This window comes from Chaetura pelagica, unplaced genomic scaffold (genome assembly GCF_000747805.2).
Source record: "Chaetura pelagica isolate M959 unplaced genomic scaffold, ChaPel_1.0 scaffold161, whole genome shotgun sequence".
NCBI lineage: Eukaryota > Metazoa > Chordata > Aves > Apodiformes > Apodidae > Chaetura > Chaetura pelagica.
Genome location: NW_009951965.1, coordinates 941,216 through 957,340, shown reverse-complemented (window position 1 = coordinate 957,340; position 16,125 = coordinate 941,216). Strand labels below are relative to the sequence as shown.

Genomic DNA, 16,125 nt, shown 5'->3' with positions numbered 1-16,125 from the left:
ATGCAAGACTGCTTTTATCTGACACACTATTTTGAAGGCAAAGTGCACTTTTGAGGCTCAGCTGCCATGACAGGATGAAGTTTTGTTGGAAAAAAACTCCTTTGTAGTCTACAAAATGGACTCATGCCAGAGTTTTATGTTATAGAAGGAAAAGAAAGGCTCCAGGGATACCTAGAATTAGCTAGCTCCAGATAGTCTTATTTTTCAAGGCAGGCTCTTTCTGGCTAAGAGAACATGATGTATTTGTGAAAACTTTTGGCTAATTAACTTTCATTTTTGACTGGTTTAATTTTTGACTGATGGATGATGCTTGTTGCTGGGCTACCTGGTTCAAGCAGAGGTAATTTATGGGCCCAGGTATTACTGCACTGTTCTCTACTGTACGTATATTCTTGATCTCAATGCCCTGGCAACTGAAGCTCTGAACTGGACATGACATAAGTGAGTAATAACAATAATACACCTTCCACTATCAACCATCATATGTACTTTTTTTTGTCGTAAAACTAATGCAACGTGCAGATTTATGAGGAACATGGCAGGTACTAAGCAGGTGCTTGAATGTTTGGCTAGAGCTACTAATTAATTTTATTTCTGTTATTCATACTACTCTGAAAAAGTTTTTTATTTGCAAAGATAGCTGTTAAATACTTTTTGTACTGTTTAATCAGCTCTTTTAGCAGGTCCTGCTTTTGCGAGGTCAGCAGAAGCAAGTGTATGCATAATACAGATTTTTGCACATGTTGTGTCAGTTGAAGTCCCAAGGACATGACAGAAGCCCAGTGAAGCCAAAGCTTTCCTTTTAATTCAGTGAACCCTTGGCCAGACTTCAACTTCATTAGAATTAGACATACTAGACATTTGTAAATACTCACACTTGTTTGCTATTTGGGGAGGAAGGGCATTGCCAAAGGCACAGCAGGAACAAACCGTCCATCATCCCCAACAAAAGACAAGACACTTTAGGTAGAGCTCTCAATCTTGCCTTCGACCAAATTGGACTTCCCTTGACAAGAATTTGCATCAATAGACCTCTGGCAAGCTGGGGTATTGCACAAACCTCTCTGGAGTTGTACATAGTGTTAGGAAACAGCAAATGCATTTTCTTCTGCTCATAATGCGTTTTATCATCTATTTGCAAATAGAAGCAATATTACCCACCTGACCTCTCAGCTCTTCCGTGGCCATCAGGGAATAGTCCAGTGACCCCAGAGCTAGATGGCTATTGAGGTCACCCAGGAAGCATTGAAAATCCTTCCTGACAAATGCAAGTGTTAAAGTCACCGACCAACTTGAGTGCTTATTGCCATGTAAAGTCTTCTCTGAAGACTGCTAATCCATCTTTAGATGCCACTAGGGAAAGATAATATGGACTTTCTGAAACCTGGATGATAACATAAACAAAGCCATCAGGGCAAATGGCAGATCATGACAAATAATGATGTCCTGGGAGGTGAAGCAAATACCTTCTATGGCAAAGATCTACATAATTAGCTTGCACTAGATTATAAGTACTTTGTGGTTGCAACTAAAAGCAGGAGGAAGCATTAGCCTTAAAGAAAATGATATCATCAAGGAAGTATTCTGTTGATTGGAAAAAAAACAGCACATTTATCAGAATTATTACAGACATACCTGTAGGGCACATTTTAAATATTTCTCCCCAGATGAACTGAAAACTAGGAAAATCTCTTGTGCCAGTTTCTAGAGGGACCAGTGTGATCAGAAAGCTGCTGTTGTATTATGCAGTTAAAGGGATCCATCTCCCTAGAGAGGCAGGCTGGGTCCTCACTCCCACCATGTGTAAGATCATTTTTCACCAATCTTAATTCAGTCAACTTGAGCAATGTGATGGGCACGGATCAGCAGTGTGATGAATACAGGAGAGCAACCAAGAATATGTCACTAAATCTCTATGTAAGATGCAATGAGTAAAATTTCCTGCTATAAATTTCCCACCCTGTTTCAAAGCCAAATTCCCATCTCAGTGCTTGAGGTCTCAAAATGAAACTGAAGGCTACAGGGGGACCTCACCTCTATGCAAAGTCACATCCAGTAGAGCTTCATGTGTTATCAAAAGGGTAAAGGGCATGGAATTATATTTTCTAGTTATTGGTCTGAAATCTAGACTATGCATTGTCTAAGTTCAAGGAATTTCTCTGGGCAGAGCCACGGAAACTCTGTTGCAGAGGCTTCATATGGAATTTGTGTATGAACAACCACATCCTTCACTTGAGCATGTTTTTAACCTCCTTCCGTGTTCATTTTGCCGTCTCATGTTCCGGATAAAAGAACCCATAGCAGACTCATCTTGTAACTGCTTCGAATTTGCACTTGCTGTTGGCATGGCTGTGGGTGCAACCCAGGCAGTTAAGTGTTGCTAAGAAGCAGCGAGTCAATCATGGCCTTGGAAATGTGGTTCTCTGCTTGTGCTCCAGGGAGTAAGCTCAACTGAATGGCAAAGCCCAGCCAGGGAATTCGGCCTTGGATTTGTGCCAGGCAGTAACCATGAGTTTTGTTTTAAAATTTGGCTCTGCATCAACTCCTTACAAGAAATCCTAGAGCCTGGCTCAAATTGACCAGATGTTCTAATGGTCACTTGCTTTTTTAATCCTATTTTTTTACAGTTTCAATTCCATCTTCAAAACCACTTTCTGGAAATGAAATAGCACTTGCTACAGAGGTCGACTCTAAGCTCAGCATTATTGCAACGGTTTGCAGTGTTTGCAAATGGTCTGCTGTACCTGCATTGCCTTGGTTGCATGCAAAACTCTCTGCCAGAAATGGGAGTTGTTTCTAAAGACTTGCTCCAGGGCCTGCCCCTGCACTCCTTACCAAGCTGTTTCTTCACCTTGGGCAAACAACCCATTATCTCACAAAAAAACCCCAACCAAAACACCACCTTACATTACTATTCTGTGGTGAAGTACTTTCAGATCTGTACATGCTGAATAATGCTATTTAACTCATCATAACTTTGGAGTTAGGTATTTATGTATGCAACCAATTGGCACCGTGTCAAAGTTGGAGAAAAACTGTGTGTGTTTTGCATGGATTTATTATCCTCACTATCATATAAACATGGACTACCAAAGACACTGTCAGCTTTTAGTCCTAATGCAGTATCCCAGGGCCAGGCTACAAATGAATATTTTTTAGTGATTCTACTGTAAAATCACCAGTTCTCTTACAGAAAATCAGAAGCATCAACAAGAGAAGCACTGCATATAAAACAAAATCTTTGCATTGATAAGGACAGCTTTTCATATGCAAACACAGAATTGTCTTCTACTCCTCTTTTTAGTAACCAAATACGAAACAATTAGCCTCTTCCCCCATTTACAGCCTCATTCTCCTTGGTGACTTGCCTGGAAGTATGGTAGCTGCTCACTTCTTTCATGCCAGGAGAACTCCTTATCATGCTGTAAATCATCCTGTCCTGCTTCAGCCTCAACTGTGCTGAGAAACAGGATGTCCTCAGTCTCAGCACCACATGTCCCTAACCACATGCAACACATCAAGACCCCTGATTACCACTGAGACCCCTTCCTGCACAGAGTAAATAATAAATACTAATAAATGCACGAAAAGAACACTAGACATTTCTCAACCTGGCAGTTATTCTAAGGAAACTTGTATTTGGGACTTGCATGAGGTTTGGGTTAAGCATGTAGCTGGGAGAAACAAACCCACACCGACACATTGTCTACACACAGCTATAGGGGCCTTCACAACACACCAGGGCAGACCGCCAGGTAAACTGGAAATCATCTACCCTTCTAATTTTATTACTTAAATGAATACCAGCCTTCGGATTGACGGTCCAGTAGCCTGACTTCATCCCTTCACAGGAGAGGAAGCTCACTCTGAATTAACAGGGTGAGACTGTTTCTATATGCACTCAGTGCTCTGCATTCTCTTCAAGTTTGCTCAGATTAGTGTTCCTCTTGCTTAATTGTTTTAAGGAGGTGGCTACTTCTTCAAAAAAGAGGAACATAATTACAGGTAATTTTATAGAGATTACTGATGAGGTATAAAATGATAATATTTTATATCTTTTCCCCTTTTTGTATTTTGTCTGAGCCAATTGTCCTTAGGCATGGGAGTGAGAGCGGCTGTTTAAACAACAGTAGTTTAATCACAGCTACTTGGGGTTTCATTGTCATTTGTCTGGGATCGTAGGAACATTAACCCTAATTCAGCATTGTTGGAAGCAAAGGATTTCCATGTAATTACTTTTGCAAGGGATGTGTTATAAATGAGAATTCCCATTTAGGATCTATTTCACAATAATTTCTTCCTTTGAAAGTTATGGAGGGGTTTCTCCGAAAAATTTAGGTCAAATATAATAATAAAAAGCCCATTAACCTCTTCAGATATGGTTTTAGGGTCATCTCTTTGCAGTATGTCACTTCTGAATTTTCTCCCATATTGATCCTCATTAATGTTTTATTTATCTACTTCTGAAATTTTCCTATCTGGACTTGAGTGATTGTGGCTGCTCTTGCCAGAAGACACTGGCAGCTAGGGGATATCCAGACTGGAGGTCTAGGATACTGAGGCATGAGATGACTTCCCCATGGCCTGAAACCTTTCCATCACTGTCTGGCTTGATTTCAAGAAGACAGTATGCAGTTTAGGCAGAACTCCTTGATGTGATAAATTCTGAGCCAGGGTTGAAAGTTCTATCAGTGCTACAGCTCCTAATGATCAACCTTTGAGCCGTAACTTGAGAATTCATCCTTGAGATTATCTGTAGAATTTCCTTTTCATCTCCCTTACAGCATCTGTGAAGGGCAGGGGATTCCCAAAGAAACCTGTCCTTTTTGGCAAAATACATCCTACTAAAAGCTCCAGACACATGCATCTCCCTCACTCTCCTCCTGATGAGTTTTCAAGTTTCAGAACAAGATGACAGTGTGGGAGAGGCTTGCAAACAACCAAGCAAAGTTGCTGAAGTATGCAAAGATAGGGCAAGATAATTAGTCTTTGTCCTTCAATTGTAAATGCAGAAGGAATCCTGGCCCTGTGGGAGTCATTGATGCTGTTGTGGCCTGGGTTGCACACAAAGTCCTGCCGTTTTGATTTAGAGGGTTTATTTCTTTCCAGACCTCTTTTCTCACCATCCCTCATTTCTGCTCTCCCTGGGGATGATTCAGTTGAATAAAGCCACATGAGTATAACACCCATCCAGCAAAAACATTTGAGGACAAACTCGAAACTGAGCAAGTGTTTTATTACTTCCTGAAGATTAAAGTTTTTATAAAGCAATACCCTTACGTCTACTACAAATAATATGTGTTATTAATAAGAGATTTTAGCAAAAGAGAAACCCACAGACACTGCCCCCACTGTCCAACAATCAAGGGAGGCTGGCAGAAGGAAGCAAGAACTTTGGATTTAGAATAAATAACTAACTCTAACTCTGCCTATTATTTGCTTTTGATTTTTTTTTCCCACTTGCTGTCTTTGCTCTATCTTGTCTGTCTGTTCCATTTCCTTTGTATTTTTTCAGTCACATTGGTTTGTTGTGTTTTTTTTCTGGAACAAATAAAGATCAGGATATTGCATTGTTTGTTTGACCACTGTATTAGTCTCCAGCACCAGACAGTCAACAATGTCTTTCTGGGTCTTAGAAAAGCAGGGATCCTTGCTCTTAACCTTCCTACTGAATGGTATCTGCCCTGTATATGTGTGTGTGTGCACTTGTGAATGCTGAAGCAATGATGCCTCTGAGAATCACTCAGAGGGGAGATGGCCACATTTGTAGTTGCCAAGATTGTGTGCCAATACAGTTTATTGCTACAGTTGTGCACATTTTATGCTACAGTTGTGATCATTTCAAATTTCCCAAACTGAGACCATCTTGGAAATGCAACTACTCCCCCTTTTCACTTTAAGAGCAACAACCCCAAGAATTGTTAAGAGGGCTGGGGAACTCTCTGATCTTGCTGAAACTGTCAAGGGAAGGAGATAGCAGCACAGAAATTAGCATGCTAAACGCAAGCCAGTATTTACCTTGGGTATCTCAATATTCTTTTGATGTAAAAGGAGTATTGTATTCTCCTCAGTGTTCTGCTATAGAAGCACTTCTCCAGCAGTGAAATCAAAAAAGCAGGCTTAATTATTAGCTGCTCTGCCACCTCCGTGGCTTCAGCAGACTGCGTGCAGGCTTTGCAGATCATGGCACGCAGGCACACACACCCAAAGGCTATTTTGAAAGGAAAAGCTGGAGGCGACCATTCCCCTTCACAGGCTTCATCTCTCCCAGATAAGCAGCTGTACAGGGGTGAGCATGAGGGGGTGGCTGCAGTGCTGCTGTCATCTGGCTGTGGGCAGGAGGGTCCCCAAGCATGTGTGCTATCCCACCAGCCCAAAGGGTTGAACCCATGTGCAGTCCCCTTGCTGGCTGGAGCAGATAACACAAAAACATGAAACTAAGCTACCTCTAAGTTTGGGGTGACAGTGAGGCACATCGGTCAGAGGACATGGTGCTGAGCTTCAAGCTCTGTAACCAGCCCAGGGCAAGGAGCATGGAAGGCTGAGTGCAAGGGCCAGGGCAGCACAGAGCTGCTCAGCACTTCCTGCAGCCCCTTCCCTTCCCTGCCTGCAGCCCCTTCCTTCCCTGTTGGGGTGACAGTGAGGCACATCGGTCAGAGGACATGGTGCTGAGCTTCAAGCTCTGTAACCAGCCCAGGGCAAGGAGCATGGAAGGCTGAGTGCAAGGGCCAGGGCAGCACAGAGCTGCTCAGCACTTCCTGCAGCCCAGCCCCTTCCCTGCCTGCAGCCCCTTCCTTCCCTGCCTGCAGCCCCTTCCCTTCCCTGCCTGCAGCCCCTTCCCTTCCCTTCCCTGCCTGCAGCCCCTTCCCTGCCTGCAGCCCCTTCCCTGCCTGCAGCCCTGCTTTCTGGGCAGCCCCGAGGAGGCTGCCTGTAGGCAGAATGTGATGTGGGATCAACACCCTTTTTTTCTTTAACCCGTGGCTGGCTGAGGTGGCATGCAAACTGCTGGATTTTGGCAGCCAGAGAGGGATGTCCATGCGCAGGGACCTGTGTCACCATCACCCCCAGCAGCACAAACAGGCCACGTGCCACAGTTATGGCAGGGGAGGGAGAGGCGAAGGAGGTCAGGAGGACACCATGGTATGTGGGGCTGGGATGAGTCACCTCAAGAAAGAGAAGACTCAGTGCTCCATGCCCTGCTAGGAAGCACTGGGCCATGTGGCACTGCCAGACTGTCCCAGCTGCCCTGACTGCTGGATCAGGCCAGAGCCAATGGCAGGAAGCCATCACGCATGACGATGGTGAATTGTAATGACAGAGATCAAGCAGCTCCTCCTTTCCCTCCCGTACCATTCCCAGCCCACGCAGTGCCAGCCTGCTGCCATGCCCAACATTTCAGGAGCACGCCCGACACCTTGTTTCCCCACACAGGATGTTCTGGAGGGCAATCCACTGGCATGGGTGCCTCCCACAGAGGACCATATCAGCCCAGCCTGTTACGACTCCTCAGTGAAACCTGAACACATGCACACTATCAGCTGCCTTTCTGTGTGCTTACAGGCTGCAGTGAACTCTCCAGGAATCCAAAATACCATGTGGAAAACATTTGTCCCATTTTGGATTAGAAATGAAGGTGTTGGCTATCATTATTAAAAAGAACTGAAGCTCTGAAGATCAGCTTGATGAAGATCTACCAATTCATTTTTTTTCATTTTTATAGTGCTTATAGTGATATTCTATCAGTACAGTGATATGAAATGCACATACCAATGCATTAACAAGACTGGTGTCATGTGATGCTGTTCATCAAATAAGCACATTTCTTACTTACTTACATATTCCCTTTCTTACAAGAACATCTTCCTATAGGGAAATTTCCCAGAAACAGTTAGGCTCTAATTAGCAAAGGCACAAAGTATATCTATTATATATGGCTAATAAAAAATGGAATTAGCATAGTCCTAGAACTCTAGTTGGCACCGTTCCGGATCCTAAGGTTATATACAGTTTAACTGCAGCTTTTTGCACAGGAGCTTGACATAGAGCAGGAAAAAAGACCTTTATCCCCACTGTTAACTAACCAGATAATACACATGGTAAGTCAATAGGGGAGACAGAGCATGTATTTCATAAACAGATGACTTGGAGACTTGATGGACGAGTCCTTTCTGGGGCAGCCACAGTAACTGCTGTATTTAATATTTGCTTTGTCATCTTAGCAGTGGTAGAAACAGGTTCACTCTATCAGCTCCTGCAGCTGCTGTGGCACATAATTTAATCCATCCACGCTGATGTGAACTTTTGTTTTCCCAAATATTAAGAATGAAAAATCCAGCCAGATATAAAGCAGAGCAACACAAATAAAGCTTTTGGGAAGCAATGTTCACAGACGCTGTTTTGCTACGCAAACAGCCATGCATAATGAACTGCACAGAATTATCTTGTAAGAGACTTCGATGAAGGTTTTTGTGAAAACTCTGGCCTGAAATGAGGCTTGTCCATACTTACTTGCCTACATAAGTTACCTGCTTTCCAAGAGCAACCACCACTCCTGTTTGCTTCTGAGGGAACTATCGGCTTCCCAGGACTGATTAAATCAAAACACCTCCTATATGACTGTGAATTTTAGCTTAGAGACGCAGTTTTGAACATCATGTTCTATCATAATGATATAAGCATTAGTATTAGCAGGACAGGCTGCTAGATTCTGCTCTTCCTTCTGATATTATTCAGTTGTTGGCATTAAAGAACTCACTTAACTCCTGCTTTAATGTACAAAGAAAAACCCCTTGTCTTATATGGGCAGAACCAACACATGCGAGCAGGAGTCAGTCTCATTAGCCATTGACCTAATCTCTGAGCTATTCACACCAGTCTTTCTTTACAGTCAGGGGCAGAAATGGGCACTCTAAGGATGGGATCCATCTAATCAAGCACATACTACTGTAGGAGGAGAGCAATAATATTGCAGGCTCCAGTGACAAAGCTGATTAGATCTCCGCTGACTCTAAAGGGAGACTCGTGATCTGAAGATGTTTGTGTGTCAGCTACCAATTCCCAGACATGTATTCCTCCCTTATTGTCCAGTTGAGACTGTGGTTTCATGATCAGCATCAGCAACTATGGGCTGTTGCCAGTATATGGTCACACACTTTTCCCTGCCCTCATCACATGGTCATATGTGTCAGCTCTAGCAATCCTGCAGTCCTAGGCAAATAGGATTAACTTGCTGAATTGGCTGAAAACTAATGCTGAAGAAAAATTACTTGGTTGTGGTTGCACTGGCAGGCAGAGCTCATGCCCATCTGGTATTGACCTCATTGCTAGATCTCAGGCCAGGTTGAGAGCAGGAATGTAATTTCTGAATGGGAAATGTGACTGTGCTTTTTGGCACCAGCTTTTAGTCGGACCATCTTAAATTGACCACAAAATGGCCTCTGTGGAAGGCAGTTAAGAAAATTAATAGATTTAGTTACAGAACATAAAGTCAACATGATTATGCTTGCAGTCTTGGGATATGATTTGACAAACAACAAATATATTTGATCCTTGAAAAGAGGTGATGAGACATAGCACAGACCTTCATGTTTCCATCCTTATGGGAAGGCCATGTTTGGTTCTTGGGGAAAGGAGCAGTATCCATCAGGTGTCAGAGTTGGGATTGCAGAATATTCCAAATCACAGCATCAGCTCTGGGGAGAAGCAATGTTAAATGATCAGGACTGAAAAAATGTTACCTCTGCTCTGGGAAAAGAGGCTTTTTAAACAGGTCCCAAAATGGTTATCTCCACAAAATGTTTATGGTGGTTACAAACGTGTTTTTAGGACACAGCATTGACCAAATGACACCATTTGCTAGAAATGGCACCTTTCTACATATCTGCAGCTTCAGAAGGGCAGCCTGTGTCCTAAGTTTGGCTAACAGCTGATCATAGAATCATAGAATCATTCTGGTTGTAAGGAACCTTGAAGATCATCAAGTCCAACCATAATCTAAATCCCTCTACCATAACCTAATTTACCCATTGGGTGTTTAAATTGTGTTGCTAAGCACTATATCCATATTTCTTTTAAATACTTCCAGGGATGGTGACTTCACCAACCTCCCTGAGCAGCCTGTTCCAAATGAACTGATGAAGCTGATGAACAGCTATCAACAGCACCTACAAACCTAAAGGGATTTAGCAAAAACTCTTCAAGCTGCAAAATAAATGTGTTCTTTTCTTCCACAGATACATCCACTTGTGTAATGAAGGGAAATTCACCCATCTCAAAATTATACAATTAATGTCTAATATCTAAATGGTAAAACAACAAGCATGCTAGAGCTCAGCCACTGGAAGAACTTTACATGTGGAAGACTTTGTGTTACCAAGACAGGCAGATGCAGTTCTTGCCTGCTGCGTGTTGTGGCAACAAGAGAGGCAGAGATATGTGGGCAGATGAGCTGGCTGGAAGCACCGGGTCTACCTGGGGATGAGCCCGAGGCTGCCTCCAGATCAGACCTGTTGGTGCTGGGTCAGAGTGGGAGCCTGTGAACGTGTGCTGCTCGGAGGTCCCCGTGCCTGAGCACGCTCTCTGAATCCTGTGCCACCAGGCTCTTTGCCACGCTATGGGCGGGCCTGTCGTGGGGTGCAGAAATGATGGGATGTGCCATATCTTGTGCTCGTGGCTGTTCCAGGAACCACCCTGTAAGCTCTGTATACACACAGCCAGCATGATGGACTTCGTTCCAATTTGCCCAGGGACCTTCCTCTTCTGGCTGATACTGTTCTTGTACCAAGTTCTTACATTGCCTAGTTCAATCCCTGGGACTGAAATCAGATCTTTACACAGTGTGCCCTTGATGCCACTGAGGTCCTAGGAGACATGGAGGTGTACCAGCATGGCCCCAGTTCTCAGGGCAAAATATGCCACCACAGGGCATTTCTTCCTTGGCAGCATTGCACAGAGGTGTTCTGCAGCCTCACATGATTCAAAGCTGCACTTGTTGAGCTAGTTTTGAACTGACTTTTCAAACACCAGAACATGCACCATTTATTTCCCTACAGTATTAGCTGTTCTTGTAGGGACTTCCAGGGACTTACCCTGAAGGACCTGAGTGACTTTCTTCCAGCAAGAGACCTTAAAAAACCCTACACCAATGAAATCCAGTATCCTATAGCAACAGTGGAAACTCCTGTCCCCAAATAACCAGTTTTGATGCCAGAACATATCACATATTCCCTGACAGGGCCTGGCATCATACACAGGTGGAGCAGGCACCACAGTGATGAGCACACACCTCTTTCAGTGTCCATCCTCAGCAAGTACCCATTGATTCATTGATACTCATTGCCACAGGTCCAAGATGATTGGCTTGGATTAGAGTCAGCAATCTCGTGTTCTTTCTAAAGATAATAAAAGGCAGAGCTTAGTAATATGACATTAAAAATGTCATATGAAGGATAATTTAAGTAATCATTAAAAATGCTACTAAGCAATCAGCTGCAAAGACATTATTTTCATTCAATGAATTCCATATTTACAGAATTTTCCCATCCCTGTTGAATCATTGATACTATCTTTCCAGCAGAGCCACACTGTGTGCAAAAGTGAATAATACCACATTTTTTCTGACTTTTTTTTTCTTTAATGATTAATAGGGTTGTGATTTTTCTAGTAGGATCCACTTGAGCATTGGATGAATAAGGTATTAGCTTTAACAAATACCTTATGAATATTAGGCTCACAGATGATTAGAGCAATAATTTTGCCTGCCTACTTGTGAATTTTAAGAAAATACTGGTTGTACAGAAGCAGACAAAGTGGTACCCAAAGCAGCCAGAAAATGCTCTGAAATCCACTGAAAAAATGCAGATTCATTTTAAAGAGTTATAGATTGACTGTGCAGTTAGTTGTGCCAGAAGTGAAAAAGAAGCTGCAGGCTGCCAAATGCCATTGGATCTAACAGATGGACTGAGTAATAGTAAGAGAGCAAAACAACTAACCTGGAAAGGAAAGATCAAATCTGGACACAAGGCAGGCAAACTTATAAAACCATTGTTTCCTTGTTAGGGAGAAAAGATTTTGGAAGGGAAAGAAGTGGGCAAAATGGGGGTTTTAATCTGCTTTGCAAGGTTTAGAACTACGGGTCAGTTTGTCTGGAGTACTGCCACTGACTTCCAAAGAGCCCAGATTTCACAGGCAGAGTAACCAGGTAGAAGAAGAAATCTCTTCACAGAGCAAGGCTCTTCATTTCCTCTCTGACTGCCAACTACAGCTATAGTCTTTCTTCACAAGTCACAAGCAAAAGCACGTAAGCACATGCTTAACTCACCTCTGTTCAAAGAAAGCCTTTTAATTAGCTGCAAACACATGTTTAAGTCCTTTCCTTGATAAAGCTGCTTTCCTGAATCAGGATGTAACAGTGAATTTGGTGTAGAGCTGTGTGAACAGTAACACTTTTCATTTGTATTGCTTTTCATTACAAGGAGCAAACTTGTTTATGTAGGTAACTGGACAGCGAATGCTTCTGTGCACTTTGGCATTGCTGACTGGATCTAATTTGAAGAAACCTTGTAAGGACAGCTAACAGAGAGAGGCTTTGCCTGCAAGGAACACAGCCTAAAATGAACACTGACAGCCTTGAAGTGGAACAGACAGATGGAGTCATGTTTGCCAGAGTCCCACAAGCCTTTATGAAAAGCAGTGACGCCTGATGACTGCACAGAAAGGGAACAAGTTAGGTGTTAAAAGGAGGCAATGTGCTCTGTAATGTTTCTGCATTAGTGGTTTATTAGACAGGGTTTCATCTTTTCCAAGTGGAAAGGCACAAAGTGATGAGCTCCATGGCTGAGCTCTTGGCACTTGCAAGCTAGAGCAGAAATTCAAAGGTAAAAGCAGTGACTTTACTCAGCTGAGTAACAGTGAATCTCCCAAGCAAAGTCCTATTCTTCCTACAGTGCTCGGCTGACATCAGAGAGCTCAGCAGCACTCAGTGCAAAACATTTCACCTCTGAGCAGGTGACAAGCAGCAACTTTCTGTTTAGCCTTCCCCTGTCTTGTCACCCTGTTCTGGGGTGGTATGAAGCTGTATCCTCAGAGAGTCTGAGCTACCTCTCTCAGAACACAGAACATTTACAGCAAGTAAACAGATTTGGAGACAGGACCCCCACATGTGCAGCCCGGAAGCTGAACCAAGAAAGAATTGGATGAGTCACAAACAATGCCTGGAAGCCTAAAAAAAATAATTAAAAAATCCCCCAAACCAACAAAAGCCCCAGAGTCCTCCCTGATTTGAAGACAGAGTATCCTCCTCAAAAGCATAAGCAGGAACAAAATGTTCTTCTGTAACAAACCTTTTACGGCTTCATTTGGTACCTTTATCAGTCACTTTCCTATTCATCTTAAAGTGTATAATGTTGCCAGATGCTCAGCCCTAAATTCAGGAAATATCCCTGTTCCTCTTTGATGCTGGTGTATGGTAATACAATGGAAAAGCCTGGGAACAGCAGTGTAGAGCACACTGGTTTATGAGAGAATCTGGGGAAGAGGCAGAGACTTGAACTTTTGTGCGGTCTGGCTGCTGGTCTATACCTGACAGGTCCTGCAGCAGGACTGGGCTGCCATGGGGGGCTATTCATCAAAGCCCCTATGCCTGAAGCCAGTAAAGACAACGGTGGCTGCTGGGTCCCGTAGGACAAAACTATACACCTATTCATCAGGCTGCAGTAGAAGGCCTGAGGAACCATTATTACTTCCCACCTGAAAAGAAAGCATGCCCTCCAGCTCTCCTGAGGTACATGGTCCATGTCTATCCCTGGACAAGGGCAGGAAAAATAACGTGCCCTGCTGTAATGACCAGCTGTATGGTACCCTTGAGCAGATGGGAGGTCTTGTGGTGAAGAAATGTTAAAAGGACCACAAATTGATCTAAACATTGTTTACGCACTAAGAAAGAAGTCAAAAAAGCTGTAACTCCCCTCCTGTAAGTCAGTCAAACACTCGATGCAGTCTATATTCAATGTCTTACACCTAAGGGTGGTACTGATACTGATATCCTGTGCATTTCACTCTGGAGGGGACTGAGCATTTTTAATCAAGAAAATTAGGGTGACATCACAGGACAACCAACTAACACCCAGATTCAGTAATTCCTGAAGTCCAGCCAACGTGAAACATTAAAGTCCTCGTCCTCCCTTCATTCCTAGATAAATTCCATTGGATTAACATCCATCGCTGTAAAATGACAACCTGCCACACCTGCAGGAATTAAAAAAGGTTTGAGCTGCACCAGTTTCTTTGACCCATATATCCTGAATTTGGGTAATTCTTCCTCATTAACTGGCCTTGTGCGAGGGTGAGGAGGAGACACGGTCACGCTCTGTTTCACTGGAATTGCTGGTCAGCTTCCTGGTTATTTACATCATCTTATTAAATGATAACATGGCACACAGGAAGCCAAGTAGATGAGGAGAAGGTTATAGCAATCTAATTACTGACTCTCTTACAGCACTCCTTAGGACGGTCATTAAAACATTCCATGTGGGTTCCTACCACTGAACTAAGAACATGGCAGACCTAGATTCTGACATATGAACTGTCTCACAGGAAACAGGCTTCAGGGTCACAGGCCAGCACAGCAGTGCCTGTGGTGCCTGAGCTGTGTCTGCAATGCAGAGCACGACGCAGCAGTGCCAAGTGGAGGGGACGCCACGCACAGGTTAGAGCAACGTGGCAGGCAGATGCGGACTCGATGGGACTCTGCTGAGGCAAAGCCTGTCCTGAACTACTGCTCTAGTTATGCTTGTTGAGAACTCTCTACTTGTGGAAGCATGAACACCTTCTCACAGTCCCACAGACTGGTTTGGATGGGAAGGGACCTGAGAGATCAACCAGTCCCAAACCCCTGCTCTGGGCAGGGACACCTCCCACTAGACCAGGTTGCTCCAAGCCCCTTCCAACCTGGCCTTGAACACTTGCAGGGGTGGGGCCAGTGTCTCACCACCCTCACACTGAAGAATTTATTCCTTATGTCCAACCTAAATCTCCCCTCTTCCAGGTTAAAGCCACTCCCCCTTGTCCCATCATTGCATGACATTGTAAAAAGTCCCTCCCCAGCTTCCCTGTAAGCCCCTTCAGGTTACTGGAAGGACACTAAAAGACCTGTCCCACAGTCCCCTCCCCCCCAGACCTATGAAATGAGACTAGCTGTCCAACTTCAGCTGTCAGGAACCATTGTACAGACCCTGAACTGTGATCCCCCTGGAAACTCCAAGTGTAGCAAAAGGCTTCTCCATTCCCGCTGTATCTCCTTTTCCAGAGCACCAGTGTTTGTACAGCACCTCTGTGTTCACACGCACAGCTGGACCTGCACAGCTTTTGTACAGCACCTCTGTGTTCACACGCACAGCTGGAGCTGCACAGCCTTTGTACAGCACCTCTGTGTTCACACGCACAGCTGGACCTGCACAGCTTTTGTACAGCACCTCTGTGTTCACACGCACAGCTGGACCTGCACAGCTTTCATACAGCACCTCTGCGTTCACACGCACAGCTGGAGCTGCACAGCCTTTGTACAGCACCTCTGTGTTCACACGCACAGCTGGACCTGCACAGCTTTTGTACAGCACCTCTGTGTTCACACGCACAGCTGGACCTGCACAGCTTTTGTACAGCACCTCTGTGTTCACACGCACAGCTGGACCTGCACAGCTTTTGTACAGCACCTCTGTGTTCACACGCACAGCTGGAGCTGCACAGCCTTTGTACAGCACCTCTGCGTTCACACCCACAGCTGGAGCTCCCCAGCCAGGAGCAGTCAGGGCTGCTTCCTCCCTCTTCACCTACTGCTCATGGAAGGTTCCTGGAGCCCCTCTTGCTGCCACGTTTTTTGGCTCCCTGGGACACAGCAGCCAAAGCAGGAGGTCGGCTCCACCTTTCCGTGCTTTCTGAAGTCTTTCTGTATGTCTCAAAAAATATTAACTTTCCCTTTCCAAACAATAAGTTTAATACAAGAAACAGTACCCAGGGACCGACTTCTCAACGTCCATGTGTTTTTTGCTACATTACAACTTATTAAAACCTCCCCAGGCGGTCTCCTCTCCTCACTTTTAGCTGCTGATCAGCGATTACGGCCCCACC

The 16,125-nt window shown here is 44.2% G+C and overlaps 1 protein-coding gene across 1 annotated transcript in view; it reads left to right on the top strand.

Moving 5' to 3' along the window:
* The first annotated feature begins 13,635 nt into the window (after window positions 1-13,635).
* SLC30A1 (solute carrier family 30 (zinc transporter), member 1) overlaps window positions 13,636-16,125 on the top strand; it is a 9,440-nt gene continuing 6,950 nt past the window's right edge. Inside the window, exon 1 of the mRNA XM_010001016.1 lies at window positions 13,636-13,676. Coding sequence (XP_009999318.1) covers window positions 13,636-13,676 — 41 coding nt within the window. The remainder of the gene's footprint in view (window positions 13,677-16,125) is intronic.